At 49.5% G+C, this 23,997-nt stretch overlaps 3 protein-coding genes across 7 annotated transcripts in view; 2 read left to right on the forward strand and 1 right to left on the reverse strand.

Moving 5' to 3' along the window:
* LOC102563884 (polycystin-1) overlaps positions 1-13,088 on the forward strand; it is a 53,713-nt gene extending 40,625 nt beyond the window's left edge. Inside the window, exons 38-46 of the mRNA XM_019494235.2 lie at positions 1,077-1,231; positions 2,384-2,526; positions 3,688-3,859; positions 4,720-4,848; positions 4,953-5,127; positions 5,426-5,713; positions 7,395-7,529; positions 8,100-8,414; positions 11,286-13,088. Of these exons, the coding sequence (XP_019349780.2) occupies positions 1,077-1,231; positions 2,384-2,526; positions 3,688-3,859; positions 4,720-4,848; positions 4,953-5,127; positions 5,426-5,713; positions 7,395-7,529; positions 8,100-8,414; positions 11,286-11,993 (2,220 nt within the window). The 3' untranslated portion in view covers positions 11,994-13,088. The remainder of the gene's footprint in view (positions 1-1,076; positions 1,232-2,383; positions 2,527-3,687; positions 3,860-4,719; positions 4,849-4,952; positions 5,128-5,425; positions 5,714-7,394; positions 7,530-8,099; positions 8,415-11,285) is intronic.
* Positions 13,089-13,676: 588 nt separating this feature from the next.
* Positions 13,677-23,517, reverse strand: NAT9 (N-acetyltransferase 9 (putative)). Of its 5 annotated transcripts, none has more exons than XM_019494239.2 (7): positions 23,458-23,517; positions 22,520-22,606; positions 21,675-21,784; positions 19,577-19,717; positions 19,172-19,231; positions 18,857-18,951; positions 13,677-18,761 (listed from the first exon to the last, which is right to left on the reverse strand). In XM_019494239.2, exons 2-7 carry the CDS (start codon positions 22,594-22,596, stop codon positions 18,615-18,617), a joined length of 630 nt encoding a protein of 209 aa, XP_019349784.1. In that variant the 5' UTR covers positions 22,597-22,606; positions 23,458-23,517; the 3' UTR covers positions 13,677-18,614. The 5 variants fall into 5 exon arrangements, with proteins under 5 accessions (XP_019349784.1, XP_019349782.1, XP_014457298.1 ...); XM_019494237.2 differs by having other exon boundaries at positions 23,421-23,469; XM_014601812.3 differs by lacking the exon at positions 23,458-23,517 and adding an exon at positions 23,346-23,435.
* Positions 23,518-23,578: 61 nt separating this feature from the next.
* The window catches only part of TMEM104 (transmembrane protein 104), a 64,665-nt gene continuing 64,246 nt past the window's right edge, over positions 23,579-23,997 (forward strand). Inside the window, exon 1 of the mRNA XM_006262442.4 lies at positions 23,579-23,667. Within this exon, the coding sequence (XP_006262504.2) occupies positions 23,633-23,667 (35 nt within the window). The 5' untranslated portion in view covers positions 23,579-23,632. The remainder of the gene's footprint in view (positions 23,668-23,997) is intronic.

Below are 23,997 nucleotides of genomic sequence, written 5' to 3' on the forward strand. Positions count from 1 at the left end.
GGTGCTTGTAGCTGAGATACTGTAGAAAGCAAGAAGGAGCTGGAGGTCACCTCAGACAGCTGGGTACTGCCTGCATTCAATCCAGGCAGCATGTGCAGCATCTCTCATTGGACTGACTTACATTATTTTGGACTGATGGTCTTTTTTTACCAGATATGAAGAGAAGACATGTGTGCATGTGTGTGTCAGAGCAGCGATGAAGGGTTTTGTACCTGAAAGCTTGCTAAGAAGAATTTTTCCAACTATTTGAGTTGGTCTGATAAAAGATATCAGATTTACCCAAAGAACCTCGTCTGCCTTGGAGCAGTAATGACTTTCTGTAGCGTAATGGAGTCAGACAAAAGTAATCGTTCCAGCTGACGTTTCACTGAGGCTGTTGTCTGCTTCTTTCCCAGACCTGAGGAAGGGCATTTTTGGTCCACAGCTTGTCTAACCTCTCTGTCAACTGCAGATCAGTCCAATAAAAGATACTGACTCATATCACACATGTGGCGGCTGTCTGGGAGGTGACACAACCGTCCTGACCCTCTCTGGCCACTAGATGCCAGCATGCGTTCAGCTACCAGCCATATAAGTTATAATTATAACTATAGCTGAAGTTCTTGGATTTCATCCAAACCTCAGGCTGTTTTTCCAAAGGGGACGATGTTACAGAACTGGGCTTGAAAATAGTTTTCAAGCCCAGGCAGTTCCAGGACTGCCTTGATGGCTTTCCAGCATCTTCTGCTGCAGTGTCTGGGTCTGGTCATTCCTGAAGACAAGGTTAGAGTTGACCATTGGCTTGCTTTGGTAATCAAAAAAATGATCATCACTAGCTCTTGTTGCAGCATTTTCCATCAGTGGATCTTCAAATGCTTTATAAGGGAGATCAGAATTGTTATCTCTGCTTTTACACATGGGGAAGGTGAGGCAGAGTACCACCCCACAGGCTAGAATAGAATCCAGGTCATCTACATCCCAGCCCTGGGCTCTGTCCGCTAGGTGTCTCGTGTTCATCTCAGTCCCCTTTCTCATCTCAGGTTGGGTGTGCTAAAGCGTTGTCTTTATTCAGTGCCTCTGTTTCCTCCCCTCCCCAGAGCTGCCTCGCCCACATGCTCTTCCTCCTGGTTGTTCTGATCATTAATTACCAGCGCAGTTTCCAGGACAGCAACATCCGCCTCCTACACACTGCTGTCAAACAAGCCATCACTGCCACTAATGAAAGGGGCCTGAACTTTACCTCCATGCACAGGTGAGGACCTCTGGCAGGGTATGGATGCAGCAGCTATTTGTTCCAGTGGCCTTTGGGTCTCATTGCACTCTGTGCCCCACAGACTTGTGCTTTCGGTATAAATCAAACTGATTCATGGGGCTTAAAAAGGAGATTTCCGTAGAGTTAGTTTATAACATAGCTGCCATCTGTAGTAGTACAGGTCATTGGAGATCAGTGCAGCTCGTGCAGTATTATTCTGTGATCCAGTACAGCGGTTTCTGTGTCTCTTTGTCAAGACAGCCCAGAGTCTCAGTGACTTTAGGATCTACCTGGCTGCAAGGTCAGGGATGGCTCATTGCCGTTTCACTACAAAACTCCTTCAATCATCATGACTATGACAAAAACAGTCGCAGCCAGTGCAGGATCCTTGGCGTTATTTATTTTGACATCCAGTTGAATGTCTCATATACAAACCTTCTTTTAATTCTCTTTGCAATGTGGGGATTTGAAAGGATCATTCAAGCTGCTTGGGGCGGAGGCTGCCACCGGCAGTCGATTTTATACAGCACTTGCACAATGTAGTCCTGACCTGGTTGAAGCCTTCGAGTGCTTCATCATCATCATCGTACTGCAGACATTGCAATGGAAAAATTATAGATTTTGGCATCAAACAGTCAGGATTTTGGGCACCTGGAAAGGAGGGGAAGGTAGGCTGGGATAGGAGAAGCAACGTTTTTAGTGGGATGCCTCAGGTTTTGTTCCGTATTTGTACATCACCAAGCACGGTGGGGTCTCAGTCTGTGAATGGGTCTTGAGCTGTTACTGCAACCCAAACAGTAATGGGGGTTGGAAGTGATAGGGTTAAGCATGTTGCTATTTAAGTTGGTCTTTTTATCACTTGGCAATCAAGCCACAGGCCATTCCCATATTACAGAGTTGGTGTCAGACTTTCTGTAGACTCAGGGAAGACAGCACTACACTGATTTGCACCCAGGTTGTGTTATCACAGTTTTCCTCATCGCCATCAGGCAGACCAAGCTACATGTCTTGAAAATGAAGTCTGGGATTCCAAATCATGACCCTACAGCCAGGGTGGGAGTAAGGGCACTTCAGGGTATATTTGCCCAGGCCCTGGTTACATTTCAGTGGGTTGAATTCACCTGTTTATCTAGTGACTCCTTTGTCTTGCAGTCCCACTGACACGTGGGAGTGGATAGACTCCGTGGTGCTAAACTACCTGTACAGCAACCCCCGACTGATCCTGGTGGGGACACCTCGTCTCCGGCAGGAGAGCCCCATCATGAATGTACCTCTGGATCTGCGCGGGAGTCCTGGTAATTCACTTGAGGTGCTGCCTGGCACCAAATTTGGTTTGGATAGGGATCAGGCAGGGTGTTGGACTAGATAGCCTATGGAAAACCCTTCCAGCCCTACTTGTCTATGATTTCTATGAAGTTGGACATGTTGAGAGAGGCAATAGGAGTTCAGTCCTATAGTCCTGGAGATGTTTTTTAGGCAGGAACCAGAGCCCCTGCCAGAGAGACTCGACCACCCCATTTTAGTTAGGGTCTATACTCCTGTCTAAGGCAAGCATTGTCCCCATTTTACTGATGTGGACATTTAAACACAGGAAGACTCTGACTTGCTTGGGGTCACTCAGGGAGTTAGCAGTCCTGGCTCCCATTTCCCTGCTCTCACCACTGCTGGGAGTACTGGAGTTCCTTTAACTGGTTTCTCTCTATAGTGAAGGTGTGTAAGATTGGTGGATGGAGGAGGTCATCACTCTGACATCCACTACTCCAAGGGTCAGGCTCCCCCAGACTCTGAGCTTTGGAAAAGGAAGGACGGGGCTGAGATTGGAGGACCAGGCATGCAGACGAAGGCATGCAGAGAAATGATAGACAAGAGAAGAAGGCATATGGTAGAACTCAGAGAAAACAGAGCTACCAGGGAGATGAGGAAAGGGAAATCAGGGGTCATCCCAGTGGCTGAGGGCAGCACTGGGCAACTCCAGGCAGTGAATCTTAGTGGCAGAGGGAGCACACTGAGCTCCTGCAAAAGGTCCTTGATGGAGATTCCTGGTTTTGATCTTCCATCCTTGACTCCATGGGAGGTTGTTCATAATAAGGACTGGAGGACCCAGACCTCCCCACTGTGTGTTGCTTCTGACGAGCCTTTTTGGCTAAGAGGAGATCAAAGAAGGCTGTCACTAGAGTGATCTGGGCTGGAGGCATCTCCCAAGGAAGAATGGGCTGAACTGGAAGGAGTAATGCAGGAAAACCTAGATGTGATCCCTCGTGGAAATCTGGGTTGGAGGAGGTGGAGGCATAGCCATGGGCTAGGAAGGACATGGCAGAAAAGCATGGGGGGCATAGTCCAGGTGTGGAGGGTGAGACTGAAATAACTGATTCTGGAGAGCAGAATAGGGACTTTCAAACTGGGCAGCTCTTCAAGATCTTACTCAAAATCTCTCTCTGCCTTTTCAACACCCTCAGGGATCCCCCAGCCTGGGCTTGGACTTCTCTGTACACACAATGTCACCAGCAACAGAACCTGTCCCCTCTGGCACCTATCGGCACTCAGACCAGAGGCTTCCCTGAGTAGCCAAGTGGACAGTGGCGCGAGCTTCAATCCCTGCATTCAGAATGTGTCCCATGACTCCGTAGGGTAAGGATGCCAGTGCAGAGCGGGGTGGGTGCTGAGCAGAAGCTGGGAGCAGAAACGTGGCCGGCATTCAGCCAAGAGGCTTTGCTCTGGGATGCTTCACCCTGTTGGCCAAGCCCGTCTAGAACTGGCAGGGAGGTCTCCCTTGTGCTGCTACCAAGAAACCTTCAAATGACCCAACATGGTGACTCCACAGAGATGTGATTTATCCCAGACTCCTTTCCCTACCTCCACCTTGGTTGGTGCCGTCTGCAATTTCCATGAGTCTCAGATGAATTCACTGATAACAGCCCTTATGTTTAGAGAGCAGCCTTCATCCCAAAGGAACCTAAAGCATGTCACACCCAATCCTGCAAGCTGCTGTCCCATCCACAGCTCTCACTGATGTTGGTGGGTGTTGGGGATGCTTTTAACATCATTCAGGATGCTCTCAGCACCTTTCCAAAGCAACCCCCTCAGATAGGTACATATACAGGGAATAATGGAGTATGCCACAGCATTGCAAATGAGGGAAACTGAGTGCTTATTCCCTAGGTTGGGATTTAGCCAGGATTAGACGTACACATTCTCACTGAATATGCCATTAAATCTGTGATGCCTTTGGTCATGAACTTCAGATCACATCACCCACTGGATGGTACCTATTCCCCAGCACCATATGGAAGCACTAGGCCACCATTGGATTTTTTAGCACTTGTAACTGCAACATCCTTGGGTTTTTCTCCTATGTCCACACAGGTCTGGCCCATCCCCATCACATTTTGAGACTTCAAGCCCTATGTCCAAACCCCAGAGTCTCTCCTGCTCTTCACTTTACAGCTTGCTTTCTGGAGCTCTCTTCCCATCCCGGTTTCTTCTGGCAGGTTTTGGATCTGGGGACATGTGGGACTTTACCACAGCAATGCCGGTTGCTGGAGGGAGCTTGGAAACAGTTCTGCCAAAGCCCAGAGGACTCTGGGTGACCTGCAAGCTAGCAATTGGATCCATGAAAGGCAAGTCACCTGGGGCACTCAGAAAATTGCAAGTGGGGATTGAAGTAGATTCAATCCTAAGTCCTTCCCTTGTGCTTCTCTCTCTCTCTCTCCCTGCCCAACAGGAGCAGAGCTGTGTTTCTGGAGTTCACTCAGTACAATGCTGATGTTAACCTGTATGTGGCAGTGGTGCTTCTGGTTGAGTTCCCATCAGTCAGACCAGCTGTTTCTTCAGCCATCATCCTCCCCTTCCAAATGCTGAGCTTAGGCACCGGTCTGGACCTGCCACTTGCCATGGTGGTATGTACTTTCTATTGACAGTAGGCCTCAAGGCTACACCTGATTGCCAGAAGAATGAAATTAATGTTCCTCCCACTCTAGTTTTGAATAGCATGCCCCATCTTGGGGTGGTTCCTGTGTGGAAGAACTACTCTGTTGGGATGATGCTACTCATCTTCACCATTCATATGAGCTCCAGATATAGCCCCCTAGCTCCCACATCTCCATGGTATCTGCTCTTGACCTTGCTATGTAAGTCAGCATGGGGCACTGCAACAGGAGGGCAGCTCCCTTTCCCACTTATTCTGATTTCTTTCAGATCTCCCTGCTTCTCTTCAGTGTGGCCTTCTTGCTGTCAGAGCTGTCTCTCCTCTCTCGGGAGGGAGCCTCCTTGCTGTGGCAGAGCCGCTGCAGCCTCCAGCTGCTCCTGGCACTGCTGTCCCTTACGGTTGGCGCCTTGCACTTTGCTCGCATCTGGCTGGCGGAGGTGCGGCTCCAGCATTACTGGGACCACCGCCAGGCCTTCACCAGCTTCTATGAAGTGGCAGTGCTGGCCCAGATGGAAGTCAACCTATCTGCCCTGCTGCTGACCATCGCCATGCTGAAGGTGGGTGAGTGCATGGAGACGTGTGTGGCTCGCTGGGGGCATATCTATAAGAACCCAAGACTTCCATTCCCCAATGCCAGTGCATCAGCCAGTCCTCCTCTGTGTCTCCATAGTTGTCTCTCCAACTGGTTAAAGTTGCTGATTAAGAACTTAACACACCTCCCATTAAATTTACCAAGAGAGCTTTCCTATTGGCTGTCAAGGACGTGTTACTTGGCACCCTTGGCATTTGCCAAATGCCCATTGCTACAGAGCCCATCTGGATGTCATGCTTAAGAACATATCAGGTTCAGATTCAGCTCTCTATTACATCAACCTGATTCTAGTTATACCCAAGGCTGTTTCAAGTTTTCCTCTGCACCCTACTGCACAGGCGGGCACCTGGGAATACAGAAAGCCTAGAGGTTGGAGAATATAACATGATGTCTACTGCATGGTGTCTCTAAAAATCCCAGTCTTTGCTGCTAGCCATCCAAAGCTTCCTGGGATAAAAGTCCCCAACCGTTGCTTCCAATGGAGATGTAAACAAGAGTAGACCAGAGAGCGAAACTGAAACCCAAGCAGTGGCTTTTCCATTAATTGTGTGAGATTTACCAGCTCAATTCAATAAAATAAGTCAATCGGGAGATTCTGTGTCTGTGTTTTGGGCTGGGGACAGCTTGCTGATGCCTGGATCTGCTCCTCCACTGCATGTTACTCCATTATACTGAGTGTCTTGGCTGCTCCGGCCCCATCTGGTCACTGTAATAATACCTCCACCATTGCAAGAGATCCTTCTTCCTCCAGCAGCCCTGATGCATGGTGGCAAGGGGTGTGGCAGGGTGTCAGGCCTGATCCATTAATGACCTGGATGATGTATCCTTTCTTGTTAATACCTGTGCATTAAATTATGCTGCAATGACCTTATAATTGTCATTGGAGCTGCTGCTGAGGGGTAATAGTATCTTCGTTCTTTTTTCCTGCTTCCTAATGAATCTGCAGAGTGGCCCATCTGCTCTCTCCCGGGCTGGTGGTATTTATGGTTCACTGCTGACTGTTATTTCCCTAATGAACAGACAATGAAAGAATGAGCAAATAAACAGATAAATAACGGCTGCAGAAAGCCAGAGCTTGTAGTCAGTGCAGAGGAAGAGACCATGAAGCCCGCCTCCTGGACAACTGAGGGGATAAGGTTTCTTCCAGAAACAGGCAGGGATGGAGGTCTCTAGAAGCAGCTGAGATACCCTGAAACACTGCTGTAACCAAGAGAGTGTGCAGATAAATTACCCCATGCTTTGTGTCCATCTGGCTAATTCATTGAGGATGCCATAGAAACCTCCATTGTTCGCTGATCCGCCTAAAACATGGTCAGTGTAGACTGGACCTAACCCTATAACAGGATTAAAACTCTGATCAATCCCATCATTTTATCCAAAGAAGAGCAGGATCAGGCTAGGAACATGTAGCCTGGGCTACAGCTTTTAACAACCATGTTCCAACTGGGCATCTTGATGTTAGGTGAGGCTGTAACGTAACATAGACTGAGTCTGCAGGAGACAGTTGGTGCCCTTGTGCCAACGTGCTTCTCACTGGGTTTTATGATGCCACGCAGACTCCTCCGACAACACCTCTCATAGCATCTTCATCCTTCTGATAACATCTCACAAGCCTTCCCACTTCCCAATGGGCCTTCTCCCTTTAGATCGTGCGGCAGCTGCGCTTCGTCCGGAGATGGTCAGCCTTTGGAAAGACATTCCAGCATGCCCAGAGGGAGCTCCTGGCAGCCACGCTCCTCTTCCTCCTGCTCCTCCTCATCTATGCTCAGTGTGGATACCTGGTAAGTTAAGCCAAGGTCAGTTCTCGAGTGTGTGTAGGATCAGGCTCTGCATCATCATGGCTCCCAACTGGGCTGGGCACTGTAGAGCGCATCCCTGTATATATCGAGAAGAACATCCATGACCCAATATGAGCTCTGCAATGGAGGACTGCCCTTCCCCAAGGGCAGAAGTTGTATTCTCATTTAGTCCTTAATCTCCCTTCATTACTCCCCACAAAACATGCCTTAGAGGGACCCACTCTCTTCTGGGACAAGATCAGATTCTGTTGATTCATATACATTCATATGCCACCTCCTTTGCACTACACCATCAGACAGCAAGAAGCACGAGAGGGGACAAGTCCTTTGCTCTGGTGGGGAGGATATGTGCTATTATGTTTCATAGTTTCATAGTTGTTAGGCGCTGGAAGGAACCTTATAGATCATCGGGTCCAGCCCCCCTGCACTTGGGCAGGAAAGACTGCTGGGATCAGATGACCTCAGCAAGATGGGCATCAAGACGCTTGTTCTAGCTGGAAATGGGACCCTTGCAAGTGATTAACCCCTGCTTTCCCTCTGTCTCATCCCCAGGCCTTCTCTGCCACAGTAGAGGAGTTCAGGACATTGCCATGTGCCTTCTATGCTCTGCTGTCAGCCCTCCGCGGGAACATGGCTTTCCAGTCCCTGATCCAGGACTTCCCCATCCTCGGAGCTGTCTACATTCTCAGCTACGTGGTCAGCTTGCTTTGTATCAGCAGCCGCTTCCTGTGTGCTATCATCCTTCACAGTTACCGCGGCGTCCGAGCTGAAATGTACCGCCCCACCATCGAGCCACAGGACTATGAGATGATCGAGTTCTTTGTGAAGAGGTTCAAGCTCTGGATGGGACTCAGCAAAACCAAAGAGGTGAGCAAAGGAAAAATCTTGACTGTAGACCAGACAGGGACCTGCTCTGCTGTACTCGTAAGCCAGCACCCAGGTGCCAAAGTGCCACTCGCTCTGGAGGAAAGAGGGGTGTTTTAATCTCCTTGCGTCTTCACTCTTGGGCTAGGGGAAGTCAGAGCTTACATCTGACCCAGGATCTGGGTGACTTCCTTCAGTAGAGTTGCTCTGGATTTATCCCTGTTCAGCAAAGATCAATCTAACCCACCATTCCCACCGTCATCTCCTTCCTGCCCTGGAGTGACTTTCCTTCAAGATCAGAAGGAAATTTTACTCCCCTTGCCTTTTGCTCTGAGTGATAAGGGGCAAATGTTGCTCTGCAACACCCGTGTGTCCCCAGTGGCCGCAGAGAGGTCACGTGGATGTGATTTGCAGCAGGACTTCACCCCACAGAAACTGGAATTGGATGAAACAGTGTTTTGGGAAGGTACAGTGCAAAATGGTCCTTAATATTACCCCTCAATTCAGAGAAGGGAAGGCTGATTTTGTGGACAAGGAGCCAGCCTTGGGGTTACAGAGATCTGGATGCATTTCCCTCCATAGACATCTTGTGTGACCATGGAAAAGGCGCCGTCTCTCCATTGCTTTCTGTTGTAAACGGGTGGTGTTTTGTATGAGTGATATGAGGATAAGTTCATTGGTGGCTGGGAGGGGCTGAGATGCTACATGATTCATAGATTCATTCATAAATTCATAGATGCTAGGGTTGGAAGGGACCTCAAAAGATCATCAAGTCCAACCCCCTGCCTTGGGCAGGAAAGAGCGCTGGGGTGAGATGACTCCAGCCAGACGCCTATCCAGCCTTCTCTTAAAGACCCCCAGGGTAGGGGAGAGCCCCATCTCCTTTGGAAGCCCATTCCAGATTTTGGCCACCCTTACCGTGAAGATTTTTCCTGATATCTAGCCTAAATCTGCTCTCTGTCAGTTTGTGACCATTGTTCCTTGTTACTCCAAGAGGTGCCCTGGTGAACAAAACATCTCCGATCCCTTGCTGCATCCCTGTAATGAATTTGTAGGCGGCCACAAGATCCCCTCTCAGCCTTCTCTTGCGGAGGCTGAAGAGGTCCAGGTCCCTCATTTTCTCCTCATAGGGCTTGTCCTGTAAGCCCCTAACCATATGAGTGGCCCTCCTCTGGACCCTCTCGAGTCTATCAACATCCTTCTTGAAGTATGGCGCCCAAAACTGGATGCAGTACTCCAACCGCGGTCTGATGAATGCTGCATAGAGGGGAAGTATCACCTCCTTGGTTGTGTTTGTCATGCATCTGCTGATGCATGATAAAATGCGGTTAGCTTTGCTGACGATTTCATCACACTGACGACTCATGTTCATCTTGGAGTCCACTATGACTGAGATCCCTTTCCGCTTCTGTGCTGATGTTCAGGTCTCATGAAAGCCAGCCACCCTTGGCAACAAGCTTCCATTTTCCCAGAGCTATAAGTCCTCCAGAGACACAAATAGCCCATCATGGACGCCAGCGAGCACATCTCTAGAAGACATGAGACATGGGCGACTGGTGCCACCTGAGTCAGGGGGGGCATGTGCCCCCCCGCCCCTCCCAGCGGCCAGTCAGCGATCGGGGGCCGCCAATCTCACTGACCAGGAAGCACAAGCAGCGCTCCATGATAACTGGGGCTTCACCTGGTGCCCCCACTCACTGTCCAGCACTTGCAGGGGGGCACCAGCACTCCCACCTGCCCATCACCTAAGCAGGGAGCGCTGCCTGTCACGGGGAGCACCAGCACTCTCAGGGGTGTACATGCACCCCCATGCATCCCCTACACATCACCACTGGGAGATGGTTGCAAACTACCTGTTGGACTTTCCAACAGCCCACGAGCCATTTTCTAAATATCTGAAGCTGCAGCAAAGTAGGTTTAGATTGAATATCAGCAAAAACTTCTTCACTGTTAGAACAATGAGGCAGTGGAATATAGACACCTGGGGCAGTTGTGGCCTCTCCATCACTGCGGGTGTTCAAGAAGAGGATGGACAGCCACCGGTCGGGGTTGATCCAGGTGTAGTTGTGTCTATGTTCTACAATGGAGATTTCCCAGGCTTCTGGGCTTGCTGGTTGCCACATGAGGCTGGGAGGGAATTCTGCCCCTGCTTTTCTGCTACATGACAAGTGTGTTGTTCTTTTGGTTTTTTTGGGGAGGGAGTTTAAACCTTCCTCAAAAACATTGGGTGTTGGCTACAGCCAACACTGGGGACTTTGGCTGTGCCAATGCTCTTGCTGGGACCAAAGCCAGAGGTTCCTGGCTACGGGGTCTTGTCCCTCTCCTCAGGACAAGACCGATTGCCAGATTTAGGGTCAGGCAGGAATTTTACCAATCTGTGGTCAGATTGGTATGGACTGTGGGGGGGTTTTGCCTTCCTCTGTAGCACAGGGGTAGCCCTCTACCTGGGATCTCGAGCAACTATCAAACTTTTACAGAAGCAGGATGTTGGCTGCTGTGGTTCCCCTGCTTTACCCGTGGCAGGCTTGGGTGTTGTGTCTTGTGTTGTGTCAGGGTTGATGGTAGTTTTACACAGAGGTTAAATTATGGATTAGTATGGGGTGGTTCGAATAAGGATGATCCTGCTTCAGGCAGGGGGTTCGATTTCGATTAGATGACCTCTGGAGGTCCCTTCCAGCCCTGTTTAATGATTTCTATGATTTTGGTTGATCCCATATTAACCCCATCATAGCTATTAACAAAATGTACAGTGGGATCAAAAAGCCTGTATGTAACCTTCAGGGACAGGGGACATAACCACTGTAGCTCCCATGTCCTTGGTGATGGGAGGCCCTGCGTGTGATCATCCACGTTCCCACTCCTTTTGTCTTTCAGTTCCGTCACAAAGTGAAATTTGAAGGGATGGATTCCCTGCTCTCCCATTCCTCTGGGAACTCCAAACGCTCCCGACTCCCCTCGGCTGGCACGGTTGTTCGCTATGCCAGCTCTACCATCTCTTCCGGCTCCCTCAGTTCGGAGGAGCTGGCCCTTCCTGAGAGCCCTGCCCCTGAGCCCTACAAGGTGGAGTTTTATCTGGAGCGCCTTCCCTCTGCCCTGAACAACCTGCTGGACCAGTTTGACCGGGTCATTAGGGTAACGGAGGATGTGGGCCACCTGGAGAGTGGTCTGGAACAGGCTCAGAAGAGAATTGCTAAGAAGGGACAAACGGAGAAGGTGTCGCTGGCCCCAGGTAAGCAGCTAGAGCTACCAAGTGCTTGCAGCACCTTCTCAGAGTCTGCCCTAGCCAGACTGAGGGTTCACAGGAGCAAGATCTCCACCTGCAATGCCACTGACGGGCACAAGCCGCGTCTGCAGCCTCCAGCAGAGGCCATGCCTTGCCAAGGGGCTGGGCCCAAGTCCTGGCTGGGGAATGCTCCAGTATCAACTGATCCCAGTCAAAGGTCTCTTCATGCACCAGGCCCTTTGTTCAAATGGCAGCCCAGGAGTGAGGAAGGGCAGGCGTGTCTGTACCATGACATTCCCCTTAGGCAGATCCCTCTGAAGAGAAGAGCATGGCAGACAGAAGGCCCAGGGGATACCTAATAAGACAGATATGGGCTCCCACTTCCTATCTCCTCTGCCCCAGACTTGGAAGCTGAAGTCTTCTGTTTGCAAAATGTATTTCACAAATCCTTAGCATAGCCCAGTCCTTCAGCCCTATGGTGCCATTGTTCCCAACCTCTCTGTGCCTTTTCCTTTAGTCTTGTGATGCTGTTGGCCAGGGCAGAGCTGAACCCCTGTACAGTTGTTACACAGGCTACCTCACTGGTAGCGACTAATCCAGGCAGTGCTGGCCTTCTGCAGCAGTTGTGGACTAAATGGAGGCATTTCCACCACTTTCACCACCAATGATTCCCCTCCACCTGCAGTCACAGAAACAGACTCCTTGAAAGGCCACTGAAACTATGTCCCATCAAGGAAGTCCTCCCCATGGTGTTGCTGATCAGTGTTAGAGTTGCTGGATCTCCATGACTAGCATTTGTCCTTGGGTTCCTCAGCACTCTTAGGCACTTTTCTTTCAACACATTCATATTGCAGCCTTGAAGAAATCTGGGGTGGGACAAAGTGATGAAAGATGGTTCATGGTATGGAGCAACATAGGAAAATGTGTTGATCTGCATTACTAACAGCAGCTAGCTAGTTTTTTATGTAAACTTAAGTAGAGTGTAATTAATTAACAGACTTGATTATATAGGAAAGAAATTACTGGGCACCAACACCAACTGTCCCCTACAACTGTGCTTTGCGTGTGGAACATCCCACATTGATTTCAAAGCCCTTCTCCCTTTATGACCCGTGTCCATTTGTTCTGTGTTCTCCCCACCCTCTCTCTGGGTCTGCTTTGGTTTCTGGACTAGGCAATGAGGCATGGCCACTGCAGAGTGCGTACACCACAGCTCATTCGAAGACTGAGCTGAGCCAAGGTGCTGTTTTGTTGTCACAGTTCATATACTGTAGGAAACACAAGCGTCTGCCATCTCCTGGTGGTAAATACCAATGCTGTCTAATAAAACCAGGACTTTGGCCCATACAATATGGACCTCAGCCCCACCCAGGTCTGTTTTCAGGAAATTGGGAAAAATCAAAAACAGCCTATTTTATATTACAAGTTTGAAAATAAACTCCTTTTTTAGCTCATTTTCAGGTTTGAGCTTTGCAGTTCTGTTCTTTTTGCTTCTCACTAACTGCAACAAAATTAAGACCCCATTTTAGGAAGAGAAGAAATGTTTCCTTGTAATACACGTGTCTGAATCCTGTGGAAGCCAAAAGGAAGATGTTTTACTTCCCAGCCTCAGAAGGCAGCTGTGACTTCACTGTAGCATCATAAGTGTCCTTATTTCCATGCTGTAAGTAGCGATGCTTTTTCTCTTCAAAAAAATTCTTTGCAGGGATTTCTGAAAGCCCTAAATGCAGATATCAGAGACATGGCAATGATCATCTCCAAACAAAGGCACACTCAGTCCCAAATTTTCCCTTTAGCACAATCCTATATCAAATGGAAGTAGAGAAAAACCCATAATGCACCTGAATTGTGCAAATACTGTATCAGGGGGACATTTATTCCTGATCCCAGTTGGTGATCAAGAGCAGGAGGATTAATAGACCCTGTAACTTTAATCCCAGCTCTAAGTAGAGCTGCTCTTCACTTTATTACTCTGCAAGGCTTTTGCTTATAAGCAAATCCACCCTAAATACCTCCTGGCTGATTAAAAGACCACAATACGCTACTATTGCACTTGCTTTTAATATTAGTCATAGAAATAATGCATTTAAATGAACTCAAATCGGAATGAAAATCCCCAGGACCCGCACACACAAATAGCAGCACTAAAAATTCTGCAGGGTACCAATTACTGATTAAATATATCCCCATTCAAATTGGAAACCTATTATCCAACACAGCAGAAATTAAACATTTCTGGTCATTAAAGGAATTAGCCAATAAGGCTACTGTAATGCAAACAGCCCTTGTGCCCTTATCATCTGGTAACACTGATTTTCAAACAAGCATAATAGTGTCTTGGCAACTTATCCTTTACACCCTTGTTGCAAATGAATTTCCTCATTCAACTTATTGTGGGAATCTCTATCACAACCATGTATCTCCTTTCCAATACTTGTACCGAGTAGTCCTGGGAGATAATTCTCCCCTCCAAAAATCATCCTCTAGTGATGTAAGTAGCTTGGCATCTCCAGTTTTATGTCCCCTCTTACCTGTAGTAATTTAGTGCCTGCTTTCCCATCTTTTAGAAGCATCCTTCTTTAACACTTCTTTATCCCTGCAAGCCGATATTGGCGACCAGGGTGGACGGCTGGAGACCCTCTGGGTTAAAATCCGTGGGGAACACAGCACAGGGGACACAATGGTGGGAGTCTATTACAGACCTCCCACCCAAAGTCCTGAGCTAGACCAGGAGTTTGCCCAGGAACTGGCTGAGGCAGCTTGCTCCAGGACCATGGTTGTCATGGGTGACTTCAATTACCCAGACATCTCGTGGGAGGATCGCTCAGCAAAATCTGAGCGGTCGCAGAGCTTCCTCTCGTGCGTGGATGACCTCTACCTGACTCAAGAAGTCTATGGGCCAACGAGAGGCAAAGCGCTGCTCGACCTGGTGCTGGCTACTGGGGAGGACCTAGTCGGTGACCTAGTGATCGATGGGAAGCTGGGTGACAGCGACCACGAGCTGATCACCTTCACCATCCGCCGAAAAGCTGGCAAGTCGGTCAGCAACACGCAAGTCCTTGACTTCAGGAAAGCCGACTTTGACAAGCTCAGAAGGCTTGTCAGTGAGGCCCTAAGGGACTGTGACCACAGGGAGAGGGGAGCTCAAGAAGAGTGGTTGCTCCTCAAGGGAGCGATCCTCAATGCACAAACTAAGTCTATTCCATCTCGGAGGAAAGGCAGCAAGAGGGCACAGCAGCCCCCCTGGCTCTCCAGGGACCTAGCAGACCTCCTGAGGCTAAAAAGAAAGGCCTACAAAGGATGGAGGATGGGAGTCACCTCCAAGGAGGATTATTCTGCACTGGTCCGGTCCTGTAGGGAGCAGACCAGGAAAGCCAAGGCTGCAACTGAACTCCAGCTAGCTTTGAGCATCAAGGACAATAAAAAATCCTTTTTCAGATATGTGGGGAGCCGGAGAAAAAGCAGGGGCAACGTTGGACCCCTGCTGAACCAGATGGGGCAACTGACAACTGACGCCCAGGAAAAAGCCAAACTATTAAATAGGTACTTTGCGTCTGTCTTTCATCAGCCCCATGGGACGCCCGTGCCTGCTACAGGGCCGGGAAGTCCGGGTGAGGGTGATCCCCTGCCCTCCATTAATGCTGACTTTGTGAAGGAACATCTTGAGAAGCTGGATACCTTCAAGTCAGCCGGCCCTGACAATCTTCACCCCAGGGTACTCAAGGAGCTGGCGAGCATCATAGCCCAGCCTCTAGCGCGGATCTTTGAAAACTCTTGGCGCTCTGGTGTAGTGCCTGAAGACTGGAAGAAGGCCAACGTGGTGCCTATCTTCAAGAAAGGGAGGAAAGTGGATCCGGCTAACTATAGGCCCATCAGCCTGACTTCTATCCCGGGGAAGATCTTAGAAAAGTTTATTGAGTGGCCGACGCCAACATCTTAAGGGATAGCCAGCACGGGTTTGTTGCGGGTAGGTCTTGCTTGACCAATCTCATTTCCTTCTACGACCAGGTGACCTATCACCTGGACAAGGGAGATGAGATTGATGTCATGTATCTTGACTTCAAAAAAGCCTTCGATCTGGTGTCCCATGATCGTCTCTTGGAGAAACTGGCCAATTGTCACTTTGGGTCCCCCACGATCCACTGGCTGGAAAATTGGCTCCGGGGTCGGACCCAGAGGGTAGTAATTGATGGAAGTCACTCATCGTGGTGTCCTGTGACCAGCGGGGTCCCCCAGGGCTCTGTCCTTGGACCCATACTGTTCAACATCTTCATTAATGATGTGGACACTGGAGTCAGAAGCGGACTGGCCAAGTTCGCCGATGACACCAAACTTTGGGGCAAAGCATCCACACCAGAAGACAGGTGGATGATCCAGGCTGACCTGGACAGGCTCAGCAAGTGGGCGGATGAGAATCTGATGGTGTTCAACACCGATAAATGCAAGGTTCTCCACCTTGGGGAAAAAAAACCCGCAGCATCCTTATAGGCTCGGCAGTGCTATGTTGGCTAGCACTATGGAAGAAAGAGACTTGGGGGTCATCATTGACCACAAGATGAACATGAGCCTGCAATGCGATGCTGCTGCTAGTAAAGCGACCAAAACGCTGGCTTGCATCCATAGATGCTTCTCAAGCAAATCCCGGGATGTCATTCTCCCCCTGTACTCGGCCTTAGTGAGGCCGCAGCTGGAGTACTGCGTCCAGTTTTGGGCTCCACAATTCAAAAAGGATGTGGAGAAGCTTGAGAGAGTCCAGAGAAGAGCCACGCGCATGATCAGAGGTCAGGGAAGCAGACCCTACGATGACAGGCTGAGAGCCCTGGGGCTCTTTAGCCTGGAAAAGCGTAGGCTCAGGGGTGATCTGATGGCCACCTACAAGTTTATCAGGGGTGACAACCAGTATCTAGGGGAACGTTTGTTCACCAGAGCGCCCCAAGGAATGACGAGGACGAATGGTCACAAACTACTACAAGATCGTTTCAGGCTGGACATAAGGAAGAATTTCTTTACTGTCCGAGCCCCCAAGGTCTGGAACAGCCTGCCACCGGAGGTTGTTCAAGCGCCTTCATTGAACACCTTCAAGATGAAACTGGATGCTTATCTTGCTGGGATCCTATGACCCCAGCTGACGTCCTGCCCTTTGGGCGGGGGGCTGGACTCGATGATCTTCCGAGGTCCCTTCCAGCCCTAATGCCTATGAAACCTATGAAACTATGAAACACTGCTGGCAATAGGGAAGTCAAACAGACATCCTTTAGCAGGTCCCCACACCTCAGGGTGAAGCTGCACATTAAGGCTATACTAAGGGCACTTAAAACAGAAGCATCTACAAGTTAAAGCTTGTTAACTTAAGCTAAGTGCCCTCTATGGGCATTTTTACATGCATTTTGGGATGCGGTGCAGGGCACTTTAATTAGCAAGCTGCGGTAATTAAAAGCACCCGTGCGTCATGTGTATCAGCGTCCCTGCATGTCCCCACACTGAAAAAATTGCAGCAGGGTGCTTTGAACTAAAGCTCACTGAACATGTTTTATTTCAAAGCACCTCACTGCCGTTTTTGCAGCACGGGGATGCTGATTCACATGATGTGGAAGATTACCGGAGCACATCAATTTTCATGCTCCGAAATCAAGTCTGATTAATCAAGTCTGCTTCAATGAACGGGATTTCCAGTGCACTGAAGCAGGCTCCGTGCATGTGTCTAAGAGCCTTAAATGTCTCAAAGTTACGCCTCCAGGCGAGTGCTAACTCTTGGCCATGCTACCAAGTTCATATTACAGTAACTTCAGTCAGCTCCATGGAGATAAAATGAGTGATTTGCAGTCCTCCAGCATCCCAAAATGCACTGCATTTCACTGCAATGCACTGTACTGCAAATATACTGTATAGGATCAAGGTATTCTGGGTTCTGACCATATCCCTGGCTCCCTAGCCCTGTAGTGGTTAAGTCAGGGCTGTGCAGGCAAAAAATGGTATTAACCCTAAACATGTGACTGCTCACTGCATGTTCTAACTTTAACTCTACTTAACATTCAACAGATTTAGTATGGTCTAAGTGTGGCATGCAACTTCACCCTCAGATTCACCTCAGTAGCCACGAAGGATACTCAGCACCTCAGGATGGGGCCCTTAATATTTTAATTGTACCAGCCTCTCTCATGAAGCTGTGCTCATGCCAAGCAATGGGGCTTTGGCTTTACAGCCCCATTCCCACAGCTTAGTGGGGAGGTAGCTAGAAATGGCAGTTCCCAAGGATTAAGCCTAAAAGGCAAGGTGGAAGCCTAACGTACAAGCCATGAGGCACCTGAAGAATTAGCAGTACTAAGTACTGATCTAACAGACCTGCTGACACTCCCAACTCATGTCTGAGGTACTCAGAATAATTCTTTTCCCCATCCCTCCTTCCCCAGCCTGTTCCCTTCCCCACTGCTGCTGACCATCATTTTACAACCAAAGGTAGCAGCTGAGCAACAGACATACCTGACCAGGTCAAGCTATGGCATGTCATACTCGTATCAAATTTTATTCAAGAGAAAGCAGGCCAGACTATCCTGCTGTTGTGATGCTGAACACCACTGCTAACACTGGTGGTATTTGTAGACTACTCTGCTCACCCAGTAATTAATTTGGTGATAAAATGTTTAGGCCCTGAGAGTAGAGACAGAGGATGTTTTGAGGCTAAAAGGACCCTTCCCAGCTGAGCTGTATTTGTGTGCTTTCTTATTAGCACGTGTTCATCCAGTTTTTGAGCTGTACTCTGAAGGAATTCTCCTGCAGGCATCGTACTGGGGCTGCAGTGGAAAGCCAGCCATGCTCTGTGGTACCCCGGGTACCTAGAGCAGCAGCAAAGCAGCTGAAGTTTGTTGTTAGATCCACTAATGATGCACAGACATTTGCCATCCACACCCTTGGTGACACTGTCAAACAGCTCCTTCTTGGAAAGCTAACATGTGCATGCATCGCTCCTTCCAGGACAGCCATCAGCTTTCAGAGGCAAGGTTCTGCTGCTTCATATCCCTGTAGCTTTTCTCCTCCACGTGGCCTGTCTGCTCCAAGAGCCAGTGTTTCTCCTGCTCACTCGCATCCAGTCTCAATGTCACCTCCTCAAAGATGCTGTTCACAGCAACCTGTAGCATGGAGAACACAATCCAACTCAATCTCACTCGAAGAAGAAATGCTGCTTCATAGGGAAAAGCTGCCTCAGTACAAAACAGGCTGTTACCTCCTTGAAATGAAGCTTCCTGAACATGCTGATGCTGGCTTTGTTTTCCTGGCCAATCTTAGCCTCAAATTTGGTGATTCCCAGTTTTGTCACCCCTGCGGGAAAAGCCAAAAAGACCAACACGCCTACTGTTAGAATCTCCATGCTCCTCCATACTGCTAGAACTACACATGCAAGAGTCCCATACTCCTTAAAAAGGGGGCCAAGACCTACCTACTGCCCCCTCCCACCTCTGACAAGAAGGTAAGGGAACATTTGCTTCTCAATCCCTTCTATCACATCACATCCAACTCTCCTGGGTTTAACACTCCATACCGTAGAACATCATCATCAGAGTGGCCTCCTTGCCAAACCCTCTGCCGCGGTAGCAGGGCTCTGAAAGAGACAGGAATAGAAGTTTATCTTACTCTATACAGCACAGGCCTTGTTCTTATAGCAGATTTTCTGCAGATGTTCTAAGCAGGATGAATGGAGAATGGTTTGCATATCATGACAGCTTTATCAGCATAATTCAATCAGCACAGAAAGCTTATACATTCTCCTCATGCTCTTCAGTTGGCACAGACCACTGTTGCTTGTTTGAGAGGAGGGACAGATCATCATAATCTACTTGAAACCATCTGTATGAAAGGGGATTTCATTACCAAAAGTCACTGCAGTGTAGAGCAGGCTCTAGGATGATGGCAGCATTAGAGGCAGCGGAGGGAAGAGTGAACGTACCTGCAATCATGACTTCAATCTCTCCCAAAGCCAGATCGTCAAAGTCCGTGAGAAAGAGATTCACGTCCCCGACCATGCAGTCCTCATCCATGCCAGCCTGTCCGGACCACCTCTCTGTATCCAGCACAATGAACGTGCATTCTGGGGAAAATGGGAAAGCAGCACAATCCTCCAAGCATGTTCGATGGTTCATTCGCAAATTACTGAAGGATGAAATTAAAGATGTATAATGGGCAGAGACACGACATCCTGCACGTGTTGTTAACCTGGGCAAACCGGTACCCAGGCTTCCTGGGACAGGCAGGCATGCATGGCAGCACCGACTGTACTAGAAATACTCTGGAGAAGCCATCCTAGCTTCAGTTTGCAAGGACAGAAGGGTTCACACAGGCACTGTAGCTGGATGCAGTTTTCCTCACTGCGTCTCATTTTAAAGCAAACTTGTGCTGTACTCAGGGTTTCTTGGGCCAAAGACCAAGGAGACCTGCTAGGCTGCCCAGTCCATTCATCTGCTCCCTTTGGTGCATCTCCCTGGGCCTAAAACATCAGTCAAGACCGAAGTCACAAGTTCAGGTCTGTCCCAGCCTCAGTGGTTTGCCACTATGCATTTATAGCAGTTTGCTTCTCACTGCCAGCAACTTGCCACCCTTTAACAGAACCGATTCAGGCAGCAAACTCAAACCTGGGACTTGGAAAGCTGTTCCATTTCAAGTAGAGAAATACAGCCCCTCTCCTACCCATTTAGGGGGATCAAGTCAGATCAGAGTTGGCTGCCCAGCTGCTGTGCAGGGGAGAAGAGTGTAAGAAATTACATCGTTGTCAGCAAGAATGGATACAGCAGAGCTCTGACACTCGCAGCATTCATCCAATCCCTCAAAGGACTGGGTGCAAATGCCCCCCAGGCAGATGGATTCAGACCGACACAGAATGCCAGTGCCAGCTTTTCTCCAGCTCAGGGGCAAACTCACCCAGCCCTTTGGGTCTGATCCAGACTGTGGGGTTTCTTGGGGGCTAGATCCAGACCCAGAAGTAAAGCAAATGTCAGGGCGCCACGAGGGTTAAGGCTGCACACATGCATGGGCCACATCAGCCAAAAAAGCCAACAGCCAAGAGTGTCAATTTCCCTTTTATTGGTACCGATACGATAGGACTGATGTATCAGTGCACCTCTACTGCACACTGGATAACTTATTTCCACTGGCCAGATCTGGCTCACAAGCCTTACTTTTAACACCCTTGCTTTAGCCTACAGCTCTGACCTTGTCACTCTGCTGCAAAGGGCAATTATTTGTTTTCCTTTTCAAGGTCCCCTTGTGGCCCGATATCTCCCATTCAGGATCTTACTGTTGACTCCACCTCCAACAGCCCACATCAAACACTTGCTAAATGTTCAGATGCTTTCTTACTCTCTCCCATGTGACTGGTCATACTTCAGAGAAACTAGCTGTGAACCTCTACCAACCCCCTTTTTGCTGTGATGCTGATAAGGGCTTTGACAACATCTGGGCTGTGGGTGTGTTGACTGCTCGTCACATGGTTTGCTCATGCTCTTTTGCTCAGCTGATTCTATATCTTGCACCTTGTATTGTGCTGGGATTGTAAGCTCTTTGGGGTAAGCTCCTTCTTATTTGTATAGTAAGAAACATGATGGCATCCAAGACTGGGAATCCTAGGTGCTTTGATCATGATCCACAGCTCAGACATGTTATTTATGCCCAGCTAAGGTGGACTGATCCTAACTCTTGTTAGTCATCAAGTGGGCCTGTGCTTTCACTGTGCATTTCCTGGGTTTCAGAGGTCCCAGGTGACTACTCATACCTTAGGTGTCCATGAGCCATAGTAATCTGCAAGACAGTCTGAGCATACGCATAAATTTTAAAGCGCTTGGGGGAAAAAGAGGCTGTTGAACAGGACACTAGCCTGAAGCAGGACTATAGTGAAGCTACTGCCTTGCTGTGGTGTCTAACACCCCTTCCAGCACAGGCTAGTGGCATCTTTCTTGCCAGAAACTCAAAGAGATAGCTACTGTTCTTAACAGCATATAGGGGAAAGAGTTCTCAACTCCCTCCTGCTCCTAAGAAAAGTTTGAACTCCTCACTGTCTGCATCCTCCCGCCAGCTGCGCTGCATCTCATACTCCTGTTCTAGGCTCAGTGGTTCAGAGGCAGTCAGCCGCTGGAGCTCCTCCGATTTCATCCACTCATGGTACCTGAGGAAGGAAGCCAAAGACAGAATCCAGGTCTGTTTAGCACATCTCTGATTATGTTTATATGAACCTTTAAGGGTCACTGTCACCCCTACAATGAGTCTATTCAGGAAATGGCAGGTTGGCATACATGACTGTAACCCTCACTTAATTCCCTGAAATATCACAGGAAGCCATATAAAATCTCCTGCACTCGAATGAAGAGACTAATTCTGGTGTTTGACATTTTACTTCATGTCTCTCTGCACCATTTATAGTTTCACTGTGCTTAGTGTTTAAGCTCCTTTAATACCTCCACTCAGGTTTAGGATATAAAGTTTCACTTTGGGGAAAGGTAACAATGATTGTGAAAGCAGCAGTTGCATGTGATGGATGTGTGGTTGTCTGTATGAAATCAGCCAGTGTGTCAGGGCCAGTCATAACTGAACAAATACCTCGTATCATAACCAGAGTTCAAGAGAAGTATTAATAGAGCTGGCATTAGCTGTCTCTCTTTACTGACCGACTTAGCTGAGGGCACCAAGACACCAAATTGTCCTCCCACTTAGCTGTGATTGCTAAACAGCAGGATAAAGCAAGAGGGCTCAGCACAACCAAAGCAAAGCTCAAACTGGCCCTGATTCTACCATGCCACCTCCTTGCTGAAACAGTCCCCAGCCCCTTTCACAACAGGTACATTTACTTCAAGGTAAATCTTAAAATGAGAAGCAGCTGCGACCGAGTAGGCAGGCTGCGTACCGGGGCACATGGGCAGCGGTATATGGCACCAGTGCCACCTTCTTCCCTTGCAGCACCGTGTTCTGGTTGATCTTCATGATCTGACAGCTGAAAGAAAGAGACAGAAAGGAAATCATCAAAGCCTGTTGAGATGTTGAAGGTCTTCAAAATAGATCAGCTGCACCTAGGGGCAGATCGAGGGGGCAGGGTGCACTGGGGCATCTGCACCTCTCTTTGATCCCTGCTCCACCCAAAGATCAAAGCCAACTGCCTGGCCGTGGCAGCAGCATTTCTAGTCAGGCGGGGCTGACGGAGTCACTTGACTCCACGGCTCATTGTCATCTACCTGATCCCTTCTAAACTCTTCATGGCACACATGTTAATGACCCTCTCTCTTTTTTTTAAAGCTCTTGATGTTCCACCCATCAAGCTAATTTTTTTTTTTGCCAGGCTGCTGTCAGCTGCTCCTGGTAGCGAGGCTCCTATTTCACAGCCTTGCAGATTGCTTTTAACCGACTCCAAGGAAGTTGTGTTTGTTTTGTCTTCAAACTTATATGGAATAACACAGCCTGGGGCCCCTGGTGCGTGAGCAAAGCTTCTCCTGGATGTTTCAACTGGAGAAAAATCCATCTCATTTCATAGGTGAGGGTGTGCCGCAGCTCCTAGATCCACACCCCAGATCTGCCCATGGCTGCACCTCCAGCTTCTCAAACCCTTTCAGGGTTATGGCAGGGTAGTTTATGTAGCACTCCCCTCCCCCCCCCCCCCACACACACAGGTACCCCCCCCCCACACCTCACCACACACACACACGCACACGCTCGTGTGCGCGCGATTCTGCCCCCACCCCGTGCTTTCCTACACCGCGGATGCGGGCCCAGCTGTAGCAGTCGCTGCGGCGTCCACCGCGTGTCTCCCTCACCTGCCGGAAGCCCCCCGTACCCGGCACGCACGCGCACCTGCTTCCCCTTTCCTCTCCCCGCTGACTTCCGCCCTTCCTCCGCCGCTGCCACCCTGGCCGCCTCGGTCCCGCCCCTCTCACGTGACGCGCGGCAGCCAATCCACGGCGGAGGCACCCGAGTTGCCTTGGTCACGCGTGCGGAAGGCAGCTGTCCGGCTGGGGAGAGGTTGCGCATGCGCCGGGAGGTCCGCGATGAGGGGCCCGAGCGGTAAGTGCTCGCGGGGCGGGGGTCCCGGCTGGCGCGGCCCCGCAGGATACGGGCGTGTGCGCATGTGTGCGTACACACCGGTGCACGTCCCCCTGTACATATACGGCAGCGTGCGGGTGGTGCACGCGCGTGCTGAGCGGCTGCCGGCCTGGCCAAGCCCGCCGGGTCCGAAATCATGAGACCAGCTTTTAAAAATCAAGAGATTTGGCACGTGAATCATGAGATGCTGTTTTGGAAGGGGGTGGGGGTGGTATTTGTGAAGGTGTGGGGGGTTGCAGGGCGTCCCCGGGGCCGTGGGTCAGGAGGGGAGTGAGGGGCAGACAGGCGTGT

The sequence above is a fragment of the Alligator mississippiensis genome, chromosome 8 (genome assembly GCF_030867095.1).
Source record: "Alligator mississippiensis isolate rAllMis1 chromosome 8, rAllMis1, whole genome shotgun sequence".
Lineage (NCBI taxonomy): Eukaryota > Metazoa > Chordata > Crocodylia > Alligatoridae > Alligator > Alligator mississippiensis.

What these genes read in the sequence shown, in the direction of transcription:
- NAT9 (XM_019494236.2), bottom strand. Translation starts at nt 21,909, where the DNA reads ATGCCAACCTGCCATTTCCTGAATAGACTCATTGTAGGGGTGACAGTG. An exon ending in CTGGCGGGAGGATGCAGACA is followed by an intron (nt 19,718 to 21,674) that starts GTGAGGAGTTCA and finishes CATTTTCCCCAG; the next exon opens with AATGCACGTTCATTGTGCTG. An exon ending in TCTGATGATGATGTTCTACG is followed by an intron (nt 18,952 to 19,171) that starts GTATGGAGTGTT and finishes CTTTTCCCGCAG; the next exon opens with GGGTGACAAAACTGGGAATC.